This window comes from Megachile rotundata, chromosome 5 (assembly GCF_050947335.1).
Source record: "Megachile rotundata isolate GNS110a chromosome 5, iyMegRotu1, whole genome shotgun sequence".
Taxonomy (NCBI): Eukaryota; Metazoa; Arthropoda; class Insecta; order Hymenoptera; family Megachilidae; genus Megachile; species Megachile rotundata.
Window position 1 is genome coordinate 18,401,772 of NC_134987.1, and position 21,847 is coordinate 18,423,618.

The 21,847-nt window shown below is 39.3% G+C and overlaps 1 protein-coding gene across 8 annotated transcripts in view; it reads right to left on the reverse strand.

Moving 5' to 3' along the window:
• unc-13 overlaps positions 1-21,847 on the reverse strand; it is a 300,331-nt gene that overhangs the window by 227,658 nt on the left and 50,826 nt on the right. For all 8 annotated transcript variants that reach the window (XM_076531755.1, XM_076531753.1, XM_076531752.1 and 5 more), the window contains one exon: positions 13,367-13,490. In XM_076531755.1, coding sequence (XP_076387870.1) covers positions 13,367-13,490 — 124 coding nt within the window. The remainder of the gene's footprint in view (positions 1-13,366; positions 13,491-21,847) is intronic.

Consider the following 21,847-nt stretch of genomic DNA (forward strand, 5'->3'; position numbering starts at 1 on the left):
GAGGAACGGTTAAGGGTGCGTTTATTTCATGGTTTATACCGAACGACTGCGTTCGTGCTCGTTTAACGTGAACGATCATCGATCATTCGGGACAAACCGAATTTTTCGTCGAGTTTCAAGCTTTCGAATATTAACGATTGGCATTATCGTGTTTAGTTATATAAAGTTAAAGGTTGCATCGCATTGAGTCGCGTTAAACTGAAGAGCAAAAAATTACAATTGATTGCATTACATTTCTTGGAATCGTGTCAACAAACTGCAAGAAATTGAATTTCTTGTAATTACATCGCGTGAAGTTCAATCGAATCAGACCACGTCAGATTCCACTGAATTGAATAGTGTAAAATTCCGCAGAATTGAATCGTGTTCAACTTCGTGTAAACGATTTCATCCAATTACATCAAACACGTGGAGTCGAAGCGTTTGCATTATTTCGAATTGAATTTTACTCAACTAAAGTCGTGTACCTGAATCGAATCACGTATTGAATCGACTTGAAATCGCATTGGAGTCTGAAAAGTAGCAGTGAGAAGATGCTCGTTTACGCTAGCAAAGCGATAGAACCACGAATATTGGTGGCTCGTTGTAAACACACCCTAACTCGCAGAACGTGACGGTGAGCGTCTCGTTCTGCGAGTCCGTTCCCCTTTTTTCGTTCGGTCGCGAAGCTGAGGAGTGACAACGACGCGTCGTCGCAATCTCGTGACGACATTCGACAAAAAGACAGACAAACAGAGAGAAAGAGAGACAGTAAGAAAGTAGCGTACAAGAAAAAGGGAACAAGAGGGAACGAGGTCCGTAAAAGCAGAAACGTCGAGCGTTCAATTTTCTCCGATTCGATTGGAGTCGGACACGACAAAATGGCGCACAGGTGTCTCGTAAACAAGCACCGTCTTCTACATCGCGACGATTGCTCGGTTCGAGGAGAAAACTCGCGACAGATAACGAATATCCAATCGCAGATATCGCGACGATCGATGACTGTCACGGTTGGAAAGTTTGTTTTCGATGGTTAACGCGGTCGCGTTGATAGCGTAATTAAAATGGATTTAATCAAGCACGAAATCGGATGAAAATGCAGCCAATAACGATCGCAAACCCTTTTCGATAGCGTGACTATTCGCCGGTCCCTCAGGCGTGTTGGACACGCGTGTACGACTCGAAAGAGACCCTACAATTACATTAATGAAAACGCGCTCGAGGAGAACGCGTGTCTACGAAACAGAAAATACCCGGGAGACCGGTATTCGTGCTACGGAGAAAAAATAAATTCCAGCTAGAAGAAACGAAGGCAACGAGCGACGCGAGGAACAAGCGAAAGTATGTCATTTCAATCCGATGAATTTCAAGTAATCTCGACGACCAAGGGAACTCGGCTTCGTCGATCAATCGCGTCGAAGGAACAACAGTTAACCGTATTTGACAGATATCCTGCGTTTAATGATTTTCAAAAAAAAGAAACGAACCGAGTAATTTCTTCGATGAAAGACGGAATATTCCATCTCGGTAAGCTAATTTCTCGGCGCACTCAGACATCTTCGCGTTAAATATCCTTCTATTTATATTCTCCATTTTATTCGCCTGTTTGATTGAATTCAGATCGTTAAATCTGACGGATTACCAATGACGGAGATAAAAGAGCATATTACTCGGAACAGATTTTCGAAATGAGTTAAATATTGAAATGGGGACTATTTTTTAGTCGGATCCTTTTTCGCTTTAAACGTGCATCGTGCAGAATTTTGACAGAGTTGTTGAACGCGAAATTTCATTGAAATTTTTTTTGAACTTTGAGATTTTGAATGTCAGAATTTATGAGACTTTGCAATGTTTGTACATTAGTGCTTGAAAATTGATGATGCATGGAGTTTTTAAACTTTGAAACTTCAGATTTCTAAACTTCAGTTTACAACTCCGGGACTTAGCAAAACTTCGACTTTAGGACTTTAGAATTTTTGAATGTTTCTTTCAATCTGTCTGAGAATATATGCCTTTGTCTAACTCATTGAGACTTGTAATTTTTAATTACTCGAGCAAGCTGCAATAAATAAAATCGAGTTCGTAATCTGACGTTCTTAGGCGGAAAGTAACGCGTAATTCGGGTGATTAACGATGATGGGTTCCTTCGACTCGTTCGACCGACAATATCTAAAACGGTTTTCGATATCCGGCGAACCGACCAATCGTCGACGACCGCTCGACGCCGCGATCTCTAAAACAGCACGGGGGATAAAACAGAGAGAGAGAGAGAGAGAGAAATAGAGAGAGATATAGAGACAAGAAAAAAAGAAGAAAGGTGTGGAATCAGTAATCGCAGTAGAAATCTCAGGTGCAGTGGCTGACGAGCAAGAAGGGGTTTACGTATTGCTAATTACGTACAAACATCGTGGATTCCATTTCTCGTGGATCGTGTGCTCGTGACTCGGCTTCCAAACTTTCCTCTAAACTCTATCCAGAACGGAATCAGCGGAATTCAGTGATAAACTGGCTGATATACGATCCACTTGTAATCGAAACGATTGTGCATCTACGGTCTAAGAACGGAAATAAATAAGGCTGCAAAGGCTCTGAAAACTAAGAAAACTCAAAATCTACAATTACCGACACTAACATTCACACATTTTGTAAAGAAAACATTTACAGCCTTTCGTATTTCCACCCTTTGAAAGCTGTCTATCGCGAGAAATGGTCGGCTTTCGAGGAGAAGAATTTGGCGCACGATCGACGAGAAATCCACGTCGCGTGGAAGTCAGATGCATTGGTCAGAAAAAAACCAGGATATTAAAGCGAAACGAAGATCTCGGGATCAAGGACGATCCTGAAATCAGGACGGTCCTACGATCAGGACCAAGGATCTTGACGAGGGTACCTGAGCCACACATGGGCCGGGCTGCTCGCAACTGCATTGCCGTTTCGCTCGTTAGCAGGGTTTTCCATCTCGTTCGTTGTTCGCACTTTCCTGATTGGTCAGACACTGATCAGACTGAAGATCGGCCGTGCATGATCCGATTGGCGATCATGTCCTAATTTTTCAGCCCTTCAACCTTTGAGATCTCTCGTGGTCAGCGATTACCAAACCTTAATTCTATTTTGATTCAACTAACTATTCTACCACTGTTTCTTTATATCGCTTTATTCATCTTTTTATTGCTGTAACGTTAAACAAAATTTTAAATATTTTATGGATAGTGTAGACTGCACTAAAAATCTGAGTAGGGTATATTATGTAGACTTCTTAAAGAAAAACATGTAAAATTCTTAAATTTGAAAATTGAGAAACTCAGGAATAATTTAATAATTAAATACATCAGTATCTACTTTAGTAATTTGTTAAATAGAAAATGTAGAAATACTGAAATCTGCAAAACTAAAAATTTAGAAACGTTGAAAAATATTTAGAAACATGAAAGCTTGAAATCTAAAAGTTTGTATAAGGGAAAGATGAAAGCGGAATTGGAGTGCAAATAAATAAAGAAAGAAGTATATAAAGAAACAACGGAGTTTTCAATTTGCGGTGAACATTTTACAACGCGTTGTTTCGATCGAACTTCAACATGTCTATACAACGATTCTGTAATGTTCCAAGAAAGAGGTAGAAAAAGGTCAGCTATAGAAATTTTCTGTTCGTATTGTGTGCAGTTGAATCCATGTAATCAAACGTTAAAAAGTAGCTACCTGCTGGTATCTATGTTCTGATCTATTTCCAGAACCACCACGCAAGGTAATCAAGCACGTATTTATTGAGCTTCGGTTATGGCTATTATTTATTCTGTTACTTCTAATTTACGACATTTCTTATTTTTACGATGAGGGGAATATTATTCTTTTTGGTTAATGGGGTGCGATAAGGGATTAATGAGGAGTTTGAAATTTTGGGGTGTTTAGAAGTTTGAGAGGTTTAGGAATTTGGGGATTTGGGGATTTGGGGATTTGGGGATTTGGGGATTCGGGGATTCGGGGATTTAGAAATTGGGGAGATTTGGAATTGGGGTGATTTGGAATTGGGGAGATTTGGAATTGGGGAAATTGGGAATTGGGGAGATTTGGAATTGGGGAAATATGGAATTGGGGTGATTTGGAATTGGGGTGATTTGGAATTGGGGTGATTTCGAATTGGGGTGATTTGAAATTGGGGTAATTTGGAATTGGGGAGATTTGGAATTGGGGAAATTGGGAATTGGGGAGATTTAGAATTGAGGAAATATGGAATTGGGGTGATCTGGAATTGGGGAAATTTGGAATTGGGGAAATTGGAAATTGGGGAGATTTGGAATTCGGGAAATTTGGAATGGGGGAAATATGGAATTGGGATGATTTGGAATTGGGGAAATATGGAATTGGGGTGATTTGGAATTCGGGTGATTTGGAATTGGGAAAATTGGGAATTGGGGAAATTGGAAATTAGAGAAATTTGGAATTGGGAAAATTTGAAATTGGAAAAATTGGGAATTCGATAATTTGCAAATCACAAAACTTAAGTCCTCCATTCTTCGAATATCTCAGAACCCTGCCACTCCAGAATTTAAAAATTTTAGAAAGTGATAGAACAGAATGTCAAATTGCCTCGAAACCTCCGTCACATAACTCCTGATTCTCCAATCTCGTAAAATAAATTTGGCTCGAAATCGTAAAAACGTGCACACACAGCTCTAAAATATCTTATCACACACATCCACCTTTACTACCCAATAGATCGTGTTAAAAAAATGAGAATGAATTTGGTATCGCTCTTCTTCGAGGTCGATCAAAGCCAACAACGAAAAATTCTCAGTCGGTTTGCATATACGCGAACACTTTTAAGCGAACGTTATTTATGCATATTCATATAGCGTCGAGAATACGCGATACTTCGATGAATGGTTAAAAAAGTTTCATCGCGGTTCGTCAAACTTTTTTCATCAACTCGCTCTTTTTTAGCGGAGATCGGATTAGTGAAATCGAAGGGAATCGAAGAACCATATGGACACCTCAGATTTATTTTCTGCAAAACACATTTTATGAATACATTTTGCTTAATAAATCATAGTTTAAATAGAATTGTATCCACGTGGCCAAAACTTTATTCTGTAAAAAATACCATTCATGAATCTTCTAATGCCTCCGAGTGCAATGAGCTAACTTGGACATCAAAAAATTGCGCCCAGAGGAAGTAGAATAAATTATTTATCTAATTTTTGGGGTAGTTACTCGGCAAATATAAGACTGAAAGGCTGTTCTAATATTTATGGACGAGAGTGCATGTGCGATGGAGTGAAATTTATATTTGTTTTAATAATATTACAAATCAGATTAACCCTCTACGTACGTAAATTTAATTATAATAAAAAATGCTGTAACTTCATTACCACGTGTGCATGTGCAACGAAATCAAAATCATATTTATTTTAATAATATTACAAATAAGATTAGTTAACCCTCTATATACGTAAATGTAACGATAATAAAAACTGCTAATATTAATATTATGACCACGTAATATGCATACGTTTATAACGTAATGCAATGCCAATGCAACGAACAAAAAGATAAAAGGCTACGATTAACAGCACGCTCTCGAAAAAGAAATAATTACGCGATCCAAGGATGATCACGTTAACACGAATTGTTCTATATCCGGTGATATTTCTTCAAGCAGATCGATAAGATCGGTAAGTTATTTCTAGCGAGACTTTTCCGCAAACTTTCCGAGGTGGTCGATTCGGTTGGCAGGATTTCTCAACGCAAAGATGCAAATTATTTTTTCGCCACGCGATGCTCCACTTGACCGTGTTGCGAAATGAGGAAAACGAGGCCGTTTATAATAAACCTACGTCGGCAACGAAAGCCGACATTGGTTTCTCTCGTTCCTTTTCCACCTTTTCCTACTTCCGTTCTCCCTTTTCCCCAACCCCTTCATCCCCCTTCTCCCTTTGCGTTCCTTCTGTTTCCCGATCCGCGCCAACTGGTTTAATGGAATTCCCACGAATGCTACCCACCTTTCCCTAGTTCTTTCGTGTACCTTTCGTCCGCGTTTCCTGCCCCGAAATACCAACAGCTCATCGCTTTGAATATTAAGCTTATCACGGTGAAAGAATTTTAACGTCCTACGAAATTGTAATTCAATTATGAACGTGCTCTGTTTCTCCCTCGCCTCCTGAAAGGGTGATCAATTTCGTATGGAAAATTCAACATCCTCCACTGGAAAATACTGCTTTTTCCCTGCCTTTCAGAACTTTTCGTTATTAAACATCCAACTTCTATCATTTTATTTTGGATCGCAACTTTTTATTCTGCAACTTTTGTAATTTTGCTACATGTGTGAAATTTATATCTTGGTAAAATCACCGTCGACAAACATTTCACTATGTTGCATTCCTTTGAGTAGACTCTGGATAAATCGATTTTGCATTAATTCTTTACTGAAGAATTATTCAATATTGAATTTCTATAGCTATTTAACCAAACGTGTACTTGGTTTAAAAGTCATTTTCGTGAATTTGAAGAAGTTAAATTTCCAAATTAATCACAAAGTGCACATCAATTTTTATTTCAAAATTTCAATTTGCTGAATAAACTGACTTCAGAAACTTAATACTATGCCACCTGCAAAGGAGCATCCAATTCAATTTCGCATCACCCAAAGAACATTGTCTTTCTCCCATCGAGAACGTGTATCGAAAGAAGTCTAACGTCGCTTATGCGAACGTTTATTTAAGAGTTTCGTATGATGGGGTTTTTAGGATGGTATCGAAAGGAAAGTCTCTTCGGAACAGGATAAGATCTGTTCTCGCGAATCAGCTAAACAACTCGTCGACTCTTTTCCCCTATCTATCCGTTTGTTTCTCCTCTAAAAGCCACCCCTTTGCGCTCGCTTTCGAGCGATCTCCCTCGTCGAAGATCGACCCGGCCGCGTTTCGTTCGTTCTCTTCCTCGTCCGCTTGTCGTTTCGGTGCACAAAGGGTGGGGTGGAATAAGTATCGGAAAATAGATAGAGGGAAGCCGCGTGATACGATCAACGAAGTCGAGAGTCTGTTTATCGAAGAAAGTATCGACATGTTCGGGGAACACGCTCGAGACGATGAAAAAGTAAGATGACTATCGTTCCAGCCTCCGCGCTAAACCGAATGTTTAATCGCATCATCGGGGATGGCTTAAAGATGGCTCGACGAGTGAAAAACTGCGAGTCGATGAGTATAGGGAACTTTTTTATCGCGTCTTATAGATTGAAACCTTTCGTGTCCCGCTGATTTTCTGATTTTGGCGATTGATGGCTACTTTTTGCTGCGGTATTTTTAGTTGAGTTATTTTTGGTATTTTTAGTTGGTTATTTGGGGGTGGATTATTGGAAGGAAATTTTCAGAGCATTACAGATTTCAGATTACTAAATTTATAAATTCTCAATGATGGTTACGATGGTGTTGCACTTTTTGCTGTATTATTTTTACTTTTATTTGAGGATTTTTTGGGGGTGCATTATTTGAAGGAAATTTTCAGAGCATTACAGTACTCAGATTTCTATATTTCTAAATTCTCAATGATGCTTATGGTGGTATTGCACTTTCTGCTGTATTATTTTTATTTTTACTTGAGGATCAATAGGGGGTGAATTGTGTAAAGGAAATTTTCAAAGCACTACAGTCTTCAAAATTATAAATTTATAAATTCTCAATGATGGTTATGGTCGTATTGCACTTTTTGCCGTATTATTTTCATTTTTATTTGAGGATTATCTGAGGGTGAATTATGTGAAAGAAATTTTCAGAGCACTACTGTACTCAGATTCCTAAATTTCTAAATTCTCAATGATGCTTATAGTCGTATTATACTTTTTGCTATATTATTTTCATTTTCTTTTGAAGATTATTTAGGAGTAAATTATATGAAAGAAATTTTCAGAGCACTACAGTCCTCTTTATAAATTTTCAAATCCTCAAAGTCTTCTATACAAATTATCAGATGTTCAAATAGCAAAATCTCTAAATTTTAAAATACTACAAGCTGCAAGTATCGAAGTCCTAAAATTCCCATGGAACTTAATCCTCACAATTTCGTAAACAGTTGTATCATTTACAGCTAAGTACAGCTACAATGTTAAAGCAACTAAACAAATGTTAAGATGTTAAAATAAATTTTAAGTCAAACACTAAAATGTTAATTAAATGTTAAAATACTAGGCACACACTGCATTGACCTTTATTATGCAGATTATTGAACCCAATATTTACAGTAAAAGTATGAGTCTATTTTATGACATTTGAACTGTGTGCATCGGGAGTCTGACTCATTGCAGAATGTCCAAATGATAGTAAATGGTAAATAAGGTAATTTGTATATGTCGCAGGCATCGAAAGGGTTGAAGAAAAAGAGGATGGTGGTTCGAGACAGCGAGGGTCGAGTGAAATTGGCTGGCGGTAACCAGGAGCACTCGAGTAATCGAAGCGATAATGAAATGCCAGTGGATAGCGGCATTCCATCGGGTGATCGACGTGGATCCACTCGAGAAAAAATGAAGACAGAACGGTTCAGCCCCGTGCAATCTCGGGTCCGCGGCACTTGGTTCGAGTGGCTGGAACTTTTAATTGAGTACGTCTAGAAACTTGTCCAGGCTTTCGGTTGCCGCCAACTCGTTCTACTCTCTGTCGGCTTCGCGGGAGCCAGCCATATAATGCGAGCTTCTACGTGCTTCGACGGTTATTCCGATGTCTTGGAATTTCGAAAGTACGGTCTTGGAAAGAAGGCACGGATGCTGAGAATCGGGAACTCGAACTCGGCTATCTCGAAGAAAATAAAAGGGTCTGCAAACTTTCAGTTCTTGCCCCAACTTCTCACCGTTCCTACTCGTACTTCGTTGCAACAATCCAGCTTCTTTGTTGTACGCTGTCTCCCTGAAAAATTAACGCGAACGGAAAACGGTTCTGCCCACTTTACCACCTTTGTTTTCCTTTCGTATACCGCGTTTTTCCGTCACTCGGTCAAACTAACTCTATCCGCGACTTCTTTCCACGAGACGCTCGATTTATCGTATCTGTACATTTACGCTTGGTAGCATGGAAATGGAGATTGAAACAAGTCATATTATACGGGGATTGTAACCTTAATCGGAATGGGATAGCTTCCTTGATAAGATCCTGAGCGGTTAATCTGCCCTCTGTAACCCACACGGAACACGAGCTATTGGTCATTACGGGTTTTCGTATCGTAACAGGGTTTACCGGGGTTTAATCGGGTTAGGAAATTACGATTCCTTATGCTAAACCACGGGTTATCGTACTGGTATTCTAAAACCGATTAATTGTTATATTTGCCCCTTGATCGCACTACAACTACAAACCAATTCACTTAAATAATGTATTGCAAATATAAACTGAAGCAAAACTATTTTCCTAAGTATATCTTCCTTAAGAAGAAAGGGTACATAACTCTGGAGTATATCTAACTAAATCCCCCTACCGTTTTCGCGGTAATTAAACCAAAAAACTGCATCAGTTTCTTGCCCCTTTTCCTCCTAGAAAATTCCTCCTAAGTTTCCGGTCGCGACTCGTCGCCGCTTTCTTAATCCGGAACGATCGATATTAAAACAACGACTCGGTTTCGTGCCAGAAACAACAGTACGTATTGCCATGAACCACTGCATAACAGCGTCAATCTGATTCGTTGATCAATCGTACGCATTGCGATGCGAATGACATGCATTATTTATGGAGGAGCCGAATAACCGCGGAAAAATGTAAATTCCGTTCTCCATAGGCTTCGGTGTAACCTGAGCTGATTTAGAGCAACAGATAAAAGGTATTTTTAGAGGTGCACCACGACTCCGGAAAAAAGTAAACAATTTGAAAAATCAACAACGACTTGGTGTTCCACTGTGGGACAACGACAACGGATTGTTGAAAAGTTTCATGGGAGAACAAATATGTATTTTTCGATTTTACGGTTTATTAGGCAGTGTGGGAGAATAGTACTCTTTTAGGAAGGTTGTAATTAGGATTTTTTTGGGGGAGGTTTAGTAACAGTAAAGGTATTGTGTCTGTGAGAAGAGGGCTTTTGAAAAGATTTGGAGAATTTGGAGGTTTAGAGAATTTGGGGAATTTGGGAAGTTTTGGGAACTTTGGGAAATTTGGGGATTTGGAAATTTGAGAATTTGGGGATTGGGGGATTTAGACATTTGAGAATTTGGGGAATTTGGAATTGGGGGAATGTGGAATTGGGAGAATTTGGAATTGAGGGAATTTGCAATTGGGGGAATTTGAAATTGGGGATATTTGGAATTGGGGAGATTTGAAATTGGGGGGAATTTGGAATTGGGGAGATTTGGAATTGGGGAAATTGGAAATTGGGGAAATTGGGAATCGGGGAAATTTGGAATCGGGGGAATTTGGAATTGGGGGAATTTGGAATCGGGGGAATTTGGAATCGGGGAAATTTGGAATCGGGGGAATTTGGAATTGGGGGAATTTGGAATTGGGGGAATTTGGAATTGGGGAAATTTGGAATCGGGGGAATTTGGAATTGGGGGAATTTGGAATTGGGGGAATTTGGAATCGGAGAAATTTGGAATTTGGGGAATTTGGAATTGGGGGAATTTAGAATTGGGAGAATTTGGAATTGGGAGAATTTGGAATTGGGGGAATTTGGAATCGGGGAATTTGGAAATTAGAGAAATTGGGAATCGGGGGAATTTGGAATTGGGGGAATTTGGAATCGGAGAAATTTGGAATTGGGGGAATTTAGAATTGGGGAAATTAGAAATTGGGGAAACTAGGAATCGGGAAAATTTAGAATTGTAGAAATTGGGAATCGGGAAAATTGAAAATTTGGAGAATCTGTAACAATTTGAAGTATCTCTAACGAATACAATATTAATTACCAATTGCACCAATACCAATTTCCACTTGACCCCCCGTAAAGGACGATACGTGTCCAGTAACGTAATTAACTTAAGGTCATTACTCTGCAGGAGTTGGTAATTAATTCTCGAAATTGCTCAGGTAGCAGGTGTTCAGTCGGTGCTCTTTTCTTTGTAACCCAATTCCCGAACGTTGTAGCTCCTTGCTTAAAACTTTAAGTGATCGTGTTTTATAGAGAACGCTGAATTCCACTCACGTAAAGTCTCGTTAAGGAACACGCAATCAGGAATCGTTCAATTTTATGTTGATCTAATTGAATGTTCGAATCGAGTTTACATAATATTGGACAAGGATCCGAAGTAAGCATTCGTTATAAAGATAGCAGTTTGCTTTTCGATTCCCGTATCGATTTTCCTCGTATTTGCGTTCCACGTTTAGCAACAAGTACAACGTTTTTACGGTTTTTGCATAAGAACATAGCAAACGGATCCCGAGCTTTCATCGAACTTTTTATCGCGAAGGTTTCGTTCGATTTTCCCTCCCGGAAGTAGCGTGCTTTCATGCATTGCCCGGTCACCGGCACATCAACGATCCATTACTATCGATCTTCGCCTCTCTTGAAATAGGGTTAACGACACGTTACGATTCAGCTACTGACTTTTTTCTTACGTGTTCCTCAGATTTCAACAACTTGAAAGGCGATCTTACTATGATTTATGAAAATGTCCTACAAAAAGAAACTCTTAATCGCCGGTGATCACACCATTTCACTATTAGTTGATTACTCGCTTCTTGTTCTAATGTTTATCTAAAGTAACGAAGGATTTCGAGTCAATTGAACTGATCGACTTGATTCTATTACTCCATTGAATTCTGCGCGATTCGATTTCCAATATTTGACTAGTGTCAAATACTGAAACTTGTATGCAAGACTTATAGAAGTGTTACATGAATCGAAGGAACTTTATCCGCAGAATTATAAAGACAAATGAATAAAATTATATATCGTATTTAATACATGATGTGCTGTCAGGCACAGAAAATTATTGTTACAGATTTCCTATTATGAAACATACTTTGAAACCTAACCTAACAAACAGAACTATAAAGACAAATGAATTAAATTATCATATGTCATATTTATTACATGATGTGCTAAGCCAAAGTCATCATTACAGATTTTCTATTATACAACATACTTTGAAACCTAACCTAACAAACAGAATTATAAAGACAAATGAATAAAATTATATATCGTATTTATTACACGATATGCTGTCAGCCAAAGAAAATTATCGGTACAGATTTTCTATTATGAAACATACTTTGAAACCTAACCTAACAAACAGAACTATAAAGACAAATGAATAAAATTATATATCGTATTTATTACATGATCAGCCAAAGAAAGTCATCATTACAGATTTTCTATCATACAACGTACTTTGAAACCTAACCTAACAAACAGAACTATAAAGACAAATGAAGAAAATAATATATAATATTTATTACATGATGTGCTAAGCCAAAGAAAGTTATCGTTACCGATTTCTATTATACTTTGAAACTTTCCCGCCATATCAAAAGGTTAATGTTTCTACCTCTTTCCCGTGGCTACTCGACGCAGCATTCAGTTTCGATTACACCGTCCGACATTGAAGATTGATCGATTCTATGGATATAATTTCATGGGTTCTCGGACGAAGATTAATGGTATCTCGATACATTTGGCAATCGCTGTAGGCTCGAGAGGACATCTCGCACAGTTAAGAGCAGTCTACTTTTCTTCTATGTCACCGTTCTTAACTAATCGCATGATGCATATTTCTTGCACCATCATGACGATTCGTAAGGTCTTTATTCGTGAGGCGGAAAGGGGAGGGCAAGGTAGATAAATGAATAGAAAAAGTCTCGATAAAAGCATGTTTCCGAAGATTAAAACCGTACGAGTTTAGTAATGGTGCGTCGAAAACGTGGCGCAGCTTGATCGACGCGTTTCATTTATTCGGGACGTTATCGAAATTCGCTAGTACCGAGCGTTAATTAAGATTCGCGTAAACAACTTTTCGATGCAAACAAATCGCGATCAACGAGACAATTACAGCGTGAGAAGCGACAGAGGTTGCGAAACAACTATCGAATTAAATCGAGCAAACTCGGACAAAAATCGAAAATAAAATTCTTCGTAAAAGAAAATGGTTCGGACAATGAAAACACGGTTAACGTCCATTATTTTCCCTCTTGGAATTGCAAAACCTGAACGTTCTCTACGTTTACAACGGTCTAATTGTTTCGAGTCGATCGAAATGCTTGAAACAACAAAATGAATCCGGTAGAACCATTCTGCGCCACGTTTTCGATCTCCGCAAAACGAAATATCTTTTCAGCGGAAGGTGAGCACATTTTTCCTTCGCTTTTCTATTCATTTACCGTTCGCGATACGGGTACATATACGTCCGGACACGTACGCTGACATTCAACCGACATGCTTCACCACCGTGTTCTACATCGAAAAATAGAGAAGATGTCAGCCGACTTACCGAAAGGAAGCTCCAAACGGCAGTCTATGAGAAGAGAGTGGCCGGTTGGCTTTTTCGTGCCGATGATCTCGGCACCTCTCATCTCGAGCTCCGAATCGAGGCTGACCCATTGTCCTGAACCCTCCTGAAACCCAAATTGCACAGTTCTAAACATCGGTCTTTCGAATGATTGTAACGTCGTTCCAGCACGATGTATAATTGAAGAGATCGCGCGCAAAGCGATGCAAATGGACCACTAATGTAGCCAACTGCCTTATTACGCTTCATCGAGTTACAAATAAAACTCGCACGCGTCAAAGTTACGAGAATTTATGCATGCATCCGCATCGTTAAATCGTCAGATCTGTCTCGCTCGTATTAACGGGCTTAATGCGATGCCATGCAACACGTGCATATAATAAACAAACGCTCGTTAGTACGGCACGTTTTGGCCGCGCTAAATTCTCCTAATGTACCCATCCGAATTCTAATGGCTCGCTCGTGCGTCCATTCGATCGATTACGAAAAAATCGACCTTTGTCTAAATTATTCCTGCTGAATAATTTATTATTCCTGCTGAATAATTTAGGACTGAAGTAAAATTACAAACAGTGACTCTCTTGTATTTATCACAGAAACGTCAGACGAGCTAGACACATTTAATATTCCTTCGCTAGAGTTATGTCTCATTGGAAACAATGTGCATTGTGTGACACGTAATGTATATTGCTGTCAAGATTCGAATTTGATCGTAGATAAAGATTACAGCTGCTCCTGACTTTTATTTTACCACGGGAATATGTTTTGTACTTCACTACGGGAAACTTGTATTCTTAAGGCAGAGTGACATTAAGAATGACAGGGTAGCCGGACTTAGCGTAGTTATTTATGAATACAGAACTTCGATGCAGTTCTAGGCACTTCTGACTTTTATTTTTATGAAGTATATAACTTCATTCTGACACTTCAGACATTTGCACTGAAGATAATGACATTGAATTTATAAATGACACAGATGAATTGCGAACTCAATTTTTTTGTAATTGAAGGAACTGGTCGAGCACAAGCACTGAAGATTAATAATACAGTTTCGAAGTGAACAAGTCTACCACTGACATTTCTCGACCCTGTACACTGAGTTGCACTAACAAGTTGCATCGTATGTTTAGTTTCAAAAAAAAATAATCGTAATGGACATTATGCACATAACTCGAAAAGTGTAGAATATTGCTTATTTACAGTGTCCAGTGGAAAAGTGCAAAGGAGTTGATTAAAGAGAGCACAACGTGCAGAGAGCTGGAAGAAATATAATATTGCTTATTCCGGTGCAGAAATATAAAAAAGAGAAGCAGCAGTTAAGTATTATCCGATATAGTGAATCAGCTAGTATGTATGCATACATAAGATTAACGTCGGCCACGGAGGCAACGGCGAGGACTAGTAATGGGCATGTACCGCGGGTAAAGGCACATAACACGCGTACATAAATTCTAGAAAAGCTCTCTTTTCCGTGCCTCCGGCGTGGCGTACTCTCAGAAACGAGCTGCGAAGCATGGCTATCAAAGTGCACGTGCGGCTGTTTGCAAATGGCGTGCCGTAATTAAAGCAATTCTCTTTTATCCGCAGCTGCTGCGACTTACGGCCAGAACGAACAGGCCGCGTCGTATTTCTTCAGCAGCAGGCGTCCACGGGCATAGCTAACGGCATTTTGTCTTAATTATTTGCGAACGGATCGCGTTGTTGAATTAAGCCACTCGCGGGGTGGCTCGAAATCGAGACGGTGATTTCTCCCAAGAAACATTCGGTTATTTTGTCGGACCCTGATTGGATGGGATTGTCCTCACGATCGCGAGAATTGGCTTTCCTGATAAACTCGTTTGCGAACAGACGCGTGTGGATGAAATAACGTCTGATGGAATCGATTGTGCGGGCTTATTTGGAGACAGAAGGAAACGTCTTCGAGAACAGCCTGAAAATGTTAGACCTCTTAGAAGCTTGTAGAACAATATTTGCGGATACCGTCGGGTTGGATGTAAGAGGTGGTTCTACGTAAGAGAGAAAGCTTATTACGAAACCCTTTATTAGATAAGAAATGTTGTCGCGAAATGTTAGTTTCAAACGTCGATGAAGTGTGCTATTACTTAACGGCGATCGATAAGTACAATGATCCTTTTGTCACTATTCAAACCTTCAACCTTCGAAATTCAACGTTATTGATATTATAGACACCTAAAGAATGAACGCTCTATTTAACTAATTCTTCGAATCTCTAAATTGAAAATACAAGTTGCTACATAATTCTAGAACTTGTAGTTTATCGATTTATAAGTTCATAGAAAATGTCAAGCAAGAAAGAGCGATACCGAAGTATCGACAATGGGGTCAATTTCTCATTCGGTAATAAAGCAGTGCAACGCGAAGTTGTATCGTCGATGATTCCGCTGAGACTACGGGTTTAATCCATATCTACGTGTTTCCACCAATATCAATTCCACTCATGCACCAAGTGCAAGTTTGAATTAAACTTTCATGCAAATGATTCTGCGCGATGTTCACGCTTCGCGTTTAGAAGCGCAGGTGTATCAACGGTCTCTCGTACATCTATCATCCATGTATATTCTAAACAATGGCTAAGATCTCTCGAAAAATTGGTAAGAAGATTTGTATTAGCGATAGAAATTTCATAGCATTTTCAATTAACTACATCTGCAACAAATCAAGATCCCAGACTGCACCTGTTGTATCTACCTGAAATGCATTCCCTTGCGGTTAATTTTCGACCGACCTACATGCGATATTCACGGAAGGTTCTAGGGATCAGATTTAGCCGGATTGAGGTGAAACACGACTACCATTTTTTGCGGTGGTACGAGAACGGTGGAAGCATTAAATTGATAATTAAGTCTAACTGAAATAGGTACTATACTACTAATATTCTTCGAACGGATATGTTTCATTATCAATTAACCTTATCTTGCATATTTTCTTCTATGCTAAAATTTTAGTTCGATAGACTCTCGTTATATTGCCTTCACACGAACTATTTAACACCTGAACATGTATCAAGTTCACTGACAACTGAACTTGATATCAACAATAAAATCTTTTCACACAATGTATGACTAATTTTAAGACATTCCTCTACTGCAGTATGATATAATATACTCTATTTTATGTTAACGAAATACAAATTAAAACAGTGTTACTACGTAGAGCATTATAAGGATTATCAGTAAACTGCGCCACGAATTTAATTTAGTAAAGTAATTAACACCTCCCGTGATAATATACCTCAGTTCCAGTTTTCTATTTAGTTTCAAAGTTACATCGAACGGTGTCTTTTCTCGTTTAATTAAAACTGTGTCATTAGTCATCGTTAGCTCACGTGGTGTAGGTTTTATTAAAAAGCGGAGGAAAAAAATTCTTAACACCGTTATAATTACATTAGCAGCTTAAAGTGAAAATTGTCATGTACTCGTACGTGTTAAATTAAAGAGGAAAAGTCTCTTCAAGTACAATTTCAGAAGGTAAAGCGTCGTGATTCAAGAGTTAATAAGACGATTACTGTGCGCTTACTACAGAGGCCAGAGTTAGGACTAAATTATAGTAAGATTAAAACTAGCATTAGGCTAATGTTATGTTTCGTATAACGTTTATTTATTGTGCCAGACGAGGATAGGTTTGATAATTGGGTTCAACCGCAAAAATTTGATTGGATAAATAAATTACATTGATTGTTGGTGCATACATGAACGGTGTATGAATGTCGATTGTAGCGGTTACTTATTAAAATCAGAACAACGTTGCAGCGTTAACGACGCGTCACAGGCGGCCACAATCGTCCGCGATTGTTATCAAATTAAACAGATTGCTATGTGTGATTACAGGAGCGTAAAAAATTCAATGGATTGTATGCCAGGAACGAGTGACGTTGTAAAACCTCCATATATTTGCCGGCTTAAAAAAGAAATAAAAAAAAGCGCAACCTCAAACTCCGGGACAGATTTGCGGCTTAAACGCTTGGTGACGGCCGAACGATCGAATCAATCACGCTCCAGCGAGACCTTTGTTCCCGTTAATTTGGATTTTTACGCGCAGAACCGATCCTTTTCGACTATCTGCTCGTATATCCAAAGGTCGACCGAGCACTCCACTTAACGGCACGCAGGAAATCGGACATAGGAATTCGTTAAAAATTTGTTCGAGGTCTCCGCGATTAATTTTCCAGCAAATTCAACCGGCGTCGATAATCCCGCCAGAGATCGAACATTTCTCCTCGATTCTCCCAGCGGCTGAACGTCATTGGTTGCTCGAATGTTTTAGAGGCGAAATTCCCACAGTCTCAAAAATATCCGAGAAAATGAGACTCGAGCTCACCCTCCGGGATACGTACAGCTTAAGTAAACGAGCAACCCCTCGTTGCCTCTATCTCGAATAAAACAACGAGTGTTTTGAACAAGTGGAGAAGCAGGAAACACGTTCCTTCAATGCAACTCGATCGGAATAGATTTGTTTATCTGAAGAAATTTCGCGTGAATAAGAAGATGAAAGACCACCGTGAAACTCTCGTAAACTTGCACGAAATGTACGAGCTTCAGATTTAGGCTGTTTTTACTGAAGCAGGTCACACATTGGCCCAAATATTTCTGCGTCACCCACATGCCCAAATTGTTAATTAATAATATATAATTATTTACGATAAATACAAGTAATTAAATGGAACTAAATGTGCAGCAAGCTTTCGTTTTTTAGACGAAGTCTTTTAGTTTGCATTCTAAATATCGAAAATGGAGGGAGTTGTTGATTTTTCATGTTGTACGTCGATTTCATTCCACGCAAACTGATAAAAGTAAATATCAACAACAAGTGGGACGAGTATCAACAAGTTCAACTTGCAATGGTTGCTTCGTCCGCAAGTTTAACTCAAACTGAATTTAACTCGCCACAGGTTGTCTCCAACATTTAACGCAAAGCACCCGCTTCTTAGGGTAACAGTAAACCCAACAATTTTAACGGCTAATGTAGCTCAGCGACTAAGTATCATTCCGCTTCACAAAGACTGTACAATTATTTGGTTTATCGATTGAAATGCAAGTAACTTTGAAACAGAGAATCGGTCTTGGTTAAAGCTTTGTTCTGAGATGGACAATCGATTAAGAATATAAGAACCAATCGTTTGTGATAGCTGTTCAGTTTGATCGGAAGCGTTAAGATATCAAATTTACAATTTTCAAACACTCTTCAAATTTTTCAAGTGATCCCTACATTTTCAATTATTTCGCAAACATTTTTAAACGTCTGGTATCAGTTTGAAGTGAAAGAATGAAGTTATACATACAAGAATCTGTAATTATCATCCGTCGTGTCGTAAACGCCGCGTTCTCTGCCGCCATGTTGAATTACTGCGACTGCGCATTCGACGCACGCAAGTCGCTGCCGAGCCCCGGAGGGCGGTAAATTTAAAAGTAACAGCGTGACGCCAAACACCTTTGTTTAAAGACATTGATTATTTGGCTATTTTTAAGGTGGTTAAAACAATATTTTTCCGTGACACGAGCAAGAAAAAAGTTGCAATTTCCTGCACAACGCAAATGACGGTCTAAGAGACTTAACATTGTTATGAAAAATGTATTCTTGTGAATACATTAGTTATACGGTCACGCGAAACTGGCCATTATTCATAGTTGTGCAGTAAATAATTCTTGTAACTTCTGGTACGCTTGAACGTCGTTGAACAAGTGCCAGATAATGCATCGATGTAATTTCATCGGCAATAAACAAGCATTATTCATGCGGAAACACGAAAGCTCGTGGTTTAAAATTTCTAGTTTCAATTATAATCATCGCACGTATCAAAACGTGATCGAATAACCGAACACAACCCTATACTGATTTCGTAATTACGAGACAGATTCTTTGTCCGAATAATTATCTACACAAAAGCTTCTTTCAAAACGGAGTAATTCTGGACTAACGTTATTGCTTGGCCAATCACTCGCAGTAGCGGGATATCTTTTTTCCACGCAATATGGAAATTGGTGGAGGAAATACAATTACGGTAACGATCACTTCAATACGTCCATTAAAATCCATCGACCATCGAAATAGCTGTAAGTCATGTTTGGACGATATAAAGCAGAAGCGTATAAGCAAAGGGTATTGATTTTTCTTGCATCTCAACTGACGTAGAATTTAATTTTCTAAATTGGACATGAGAAAGACGAGCGGATGAAAACGTTGCTTGAACCACGAAAACGGAAAGCAATAAAATCTGCAGCGGAAGACAGGAAGCAAAGATGTCAATAAATAAAGGGAACGCGTGAAATCCCTTTCCTTCGCGCTTCAAGAAAAATAATAAATTATTTACTTCGGTAAACTTCCAAATTGAAGACACTGTCTTTCTGTCATTTTACTTCCTCTTCAGATTCCTTCAGTCTTCTTTTCTTCAATCTTTTAGTTGACCGAGTTTTAATCAATAGACAGATTTCTCGAGTTAAATATTTGAATTTCCAAATTTAATAATGAGAACAATTCTTATCACGCAAACGAAGCGACACTTGATCCGTCGGTGTTCTAGTTATCTCTTTACAGCAATTATAAGATCACAAATTTGTTTTCGTTTTCAATTTCCGCGTTCGTGGCAAAAGCACAGCCAAGGTATCGCGACGAAGGGTAGTCGCTGTTAATTTTACACGATTATGGTGTCTATCAGGAAGACACGAATTGGGTTAGCCAGTCACGGATACCGACCCGACACACAGCATTCCCTTTCCCTTCCGGTATCAATCTGTTTCCGAGCAACCAAGTCCAATTATCGCGACTATCACGCGAGAAGAAATAAGGGGTTAAATGGGGTGCGAGTCACCGGAGAGATGTGCCCGTCGTCGAATAGAGAGCTAAAGCAAACGATTCGATCGATCTCGTTCACTTAAGAAACCAATATGTGCCTTCGTCAGGCGTCGAGAAAAATATGATTTCTCAAGGAACGCAGAGGAAACGAGTTTTCTTCAATTTATCGACCGCCGTTTCCGCTTCCCGTGCCATTTTCTTTCCCGTTCGATTGTGCCGCGAGCAAAATGACATCTCATCGAATTTTCTCGCTTATTCTGCGCGGACAGAGGCGGGATCCATTTGAGCTTAACGAAGTCGGTTAACACGCGAATAAAAGAACCCCATTTGATCTTGGCGTTCTAAAACAGCTACAAAGAAATCGAACGGACTTTGCGAAATTTTATTCGAAACGTACTCCGTTACCGTTAAACTAGTTAGCGGATAGAACGTGAACCTCGAAGTATCACATTTTCACCCCGTCTCGTATTCCTACCTGTTTCCGTACTCGTACGAAGGATCGCGTGAAATAATTGCATAGAATTCGAAATAATTGCTGAACGCGAAGAACGACAGGATGATGAAGTCGAGATTAATAGAAAGTCACGAGTTCTTAATGTCATTTCGTATTCCCCGCGTTGTATTCGCAACGTTTTTGCGAGCTTACCATCAATGTGACGGTCGTTTCGTCTGTGTAAAGATTCGCCACGCGGAGACAAAAAGAGAATTACAGCCGCAACGGAGGGTGACGCTGGTGGATACTCGCGAATGGAACAAGACGCCCCCGCAATTAAGCGACCGACGACACAATGACTCTCCAACAGCCTAGAAATGATTGCGAATACCGCACGGATTCATCGCGCAAGGCCAACGAATGCCACCATTTCCGTCTCCGCTACGACACACCCGGCAAAGTATATTAATGACGATGTTCTATTCCCCTTGTGAAAGACGACCGTATTTCAACCAGTCAAACATTCTTCGGTTTCGTTTCGAAATTAAAAAGATTTCCTCTATTTGCTTAATACCGCGACTCTCAAAGTTTCATCGGAAATAAAATATTTCGAATTTGGAAATTTGTGAATCCGTCTAGACACTCGAAAATATAAAGATGTAAAAATTGAAACACCTTCGAATTTTTATGTGACTTCATCGAAAGCTTACACTACCCTTTGTTATCAAATTGCATCAATTATAAAAATATTTTTAACCTCTTGGTTAGCTTATCAGGAGTTAACGATATAATTCTCCATCCCTTACGTCATGGCACCGGTAGGTTCATCTGTATTTTTCTGTACTCCGTGAAGTATTTCATCTTCTCGCAATCAGTCAAGCTTCCAATTACTCCTAGCGTGTCTTAAGAAATATAAATTTAATTGGATTGCCTCCATCATCGAGCAAGGTCAACGGCGAAGATTAAGCAGAGAATTGCAGGTGGATGGCGCGATTTTAATTCGCCACGCCGTTCAATTAAGCGAACGGGTTATCATTTGTCCCTGAACGATTTGCATTTCGCGTCAAGCAGAGCGAAATAACGGCTGTAAGCAAGGAGAGTCGTCGTTGCATATGTCAGACAGATCGTCGGTCTTGTCGTCCGTAACAAATGTGCCTGTAAGTAGATGCAGGCCTGCAAACGTCAGACGTAGGAACGCGTGTCTTCGGATGTACGTGATG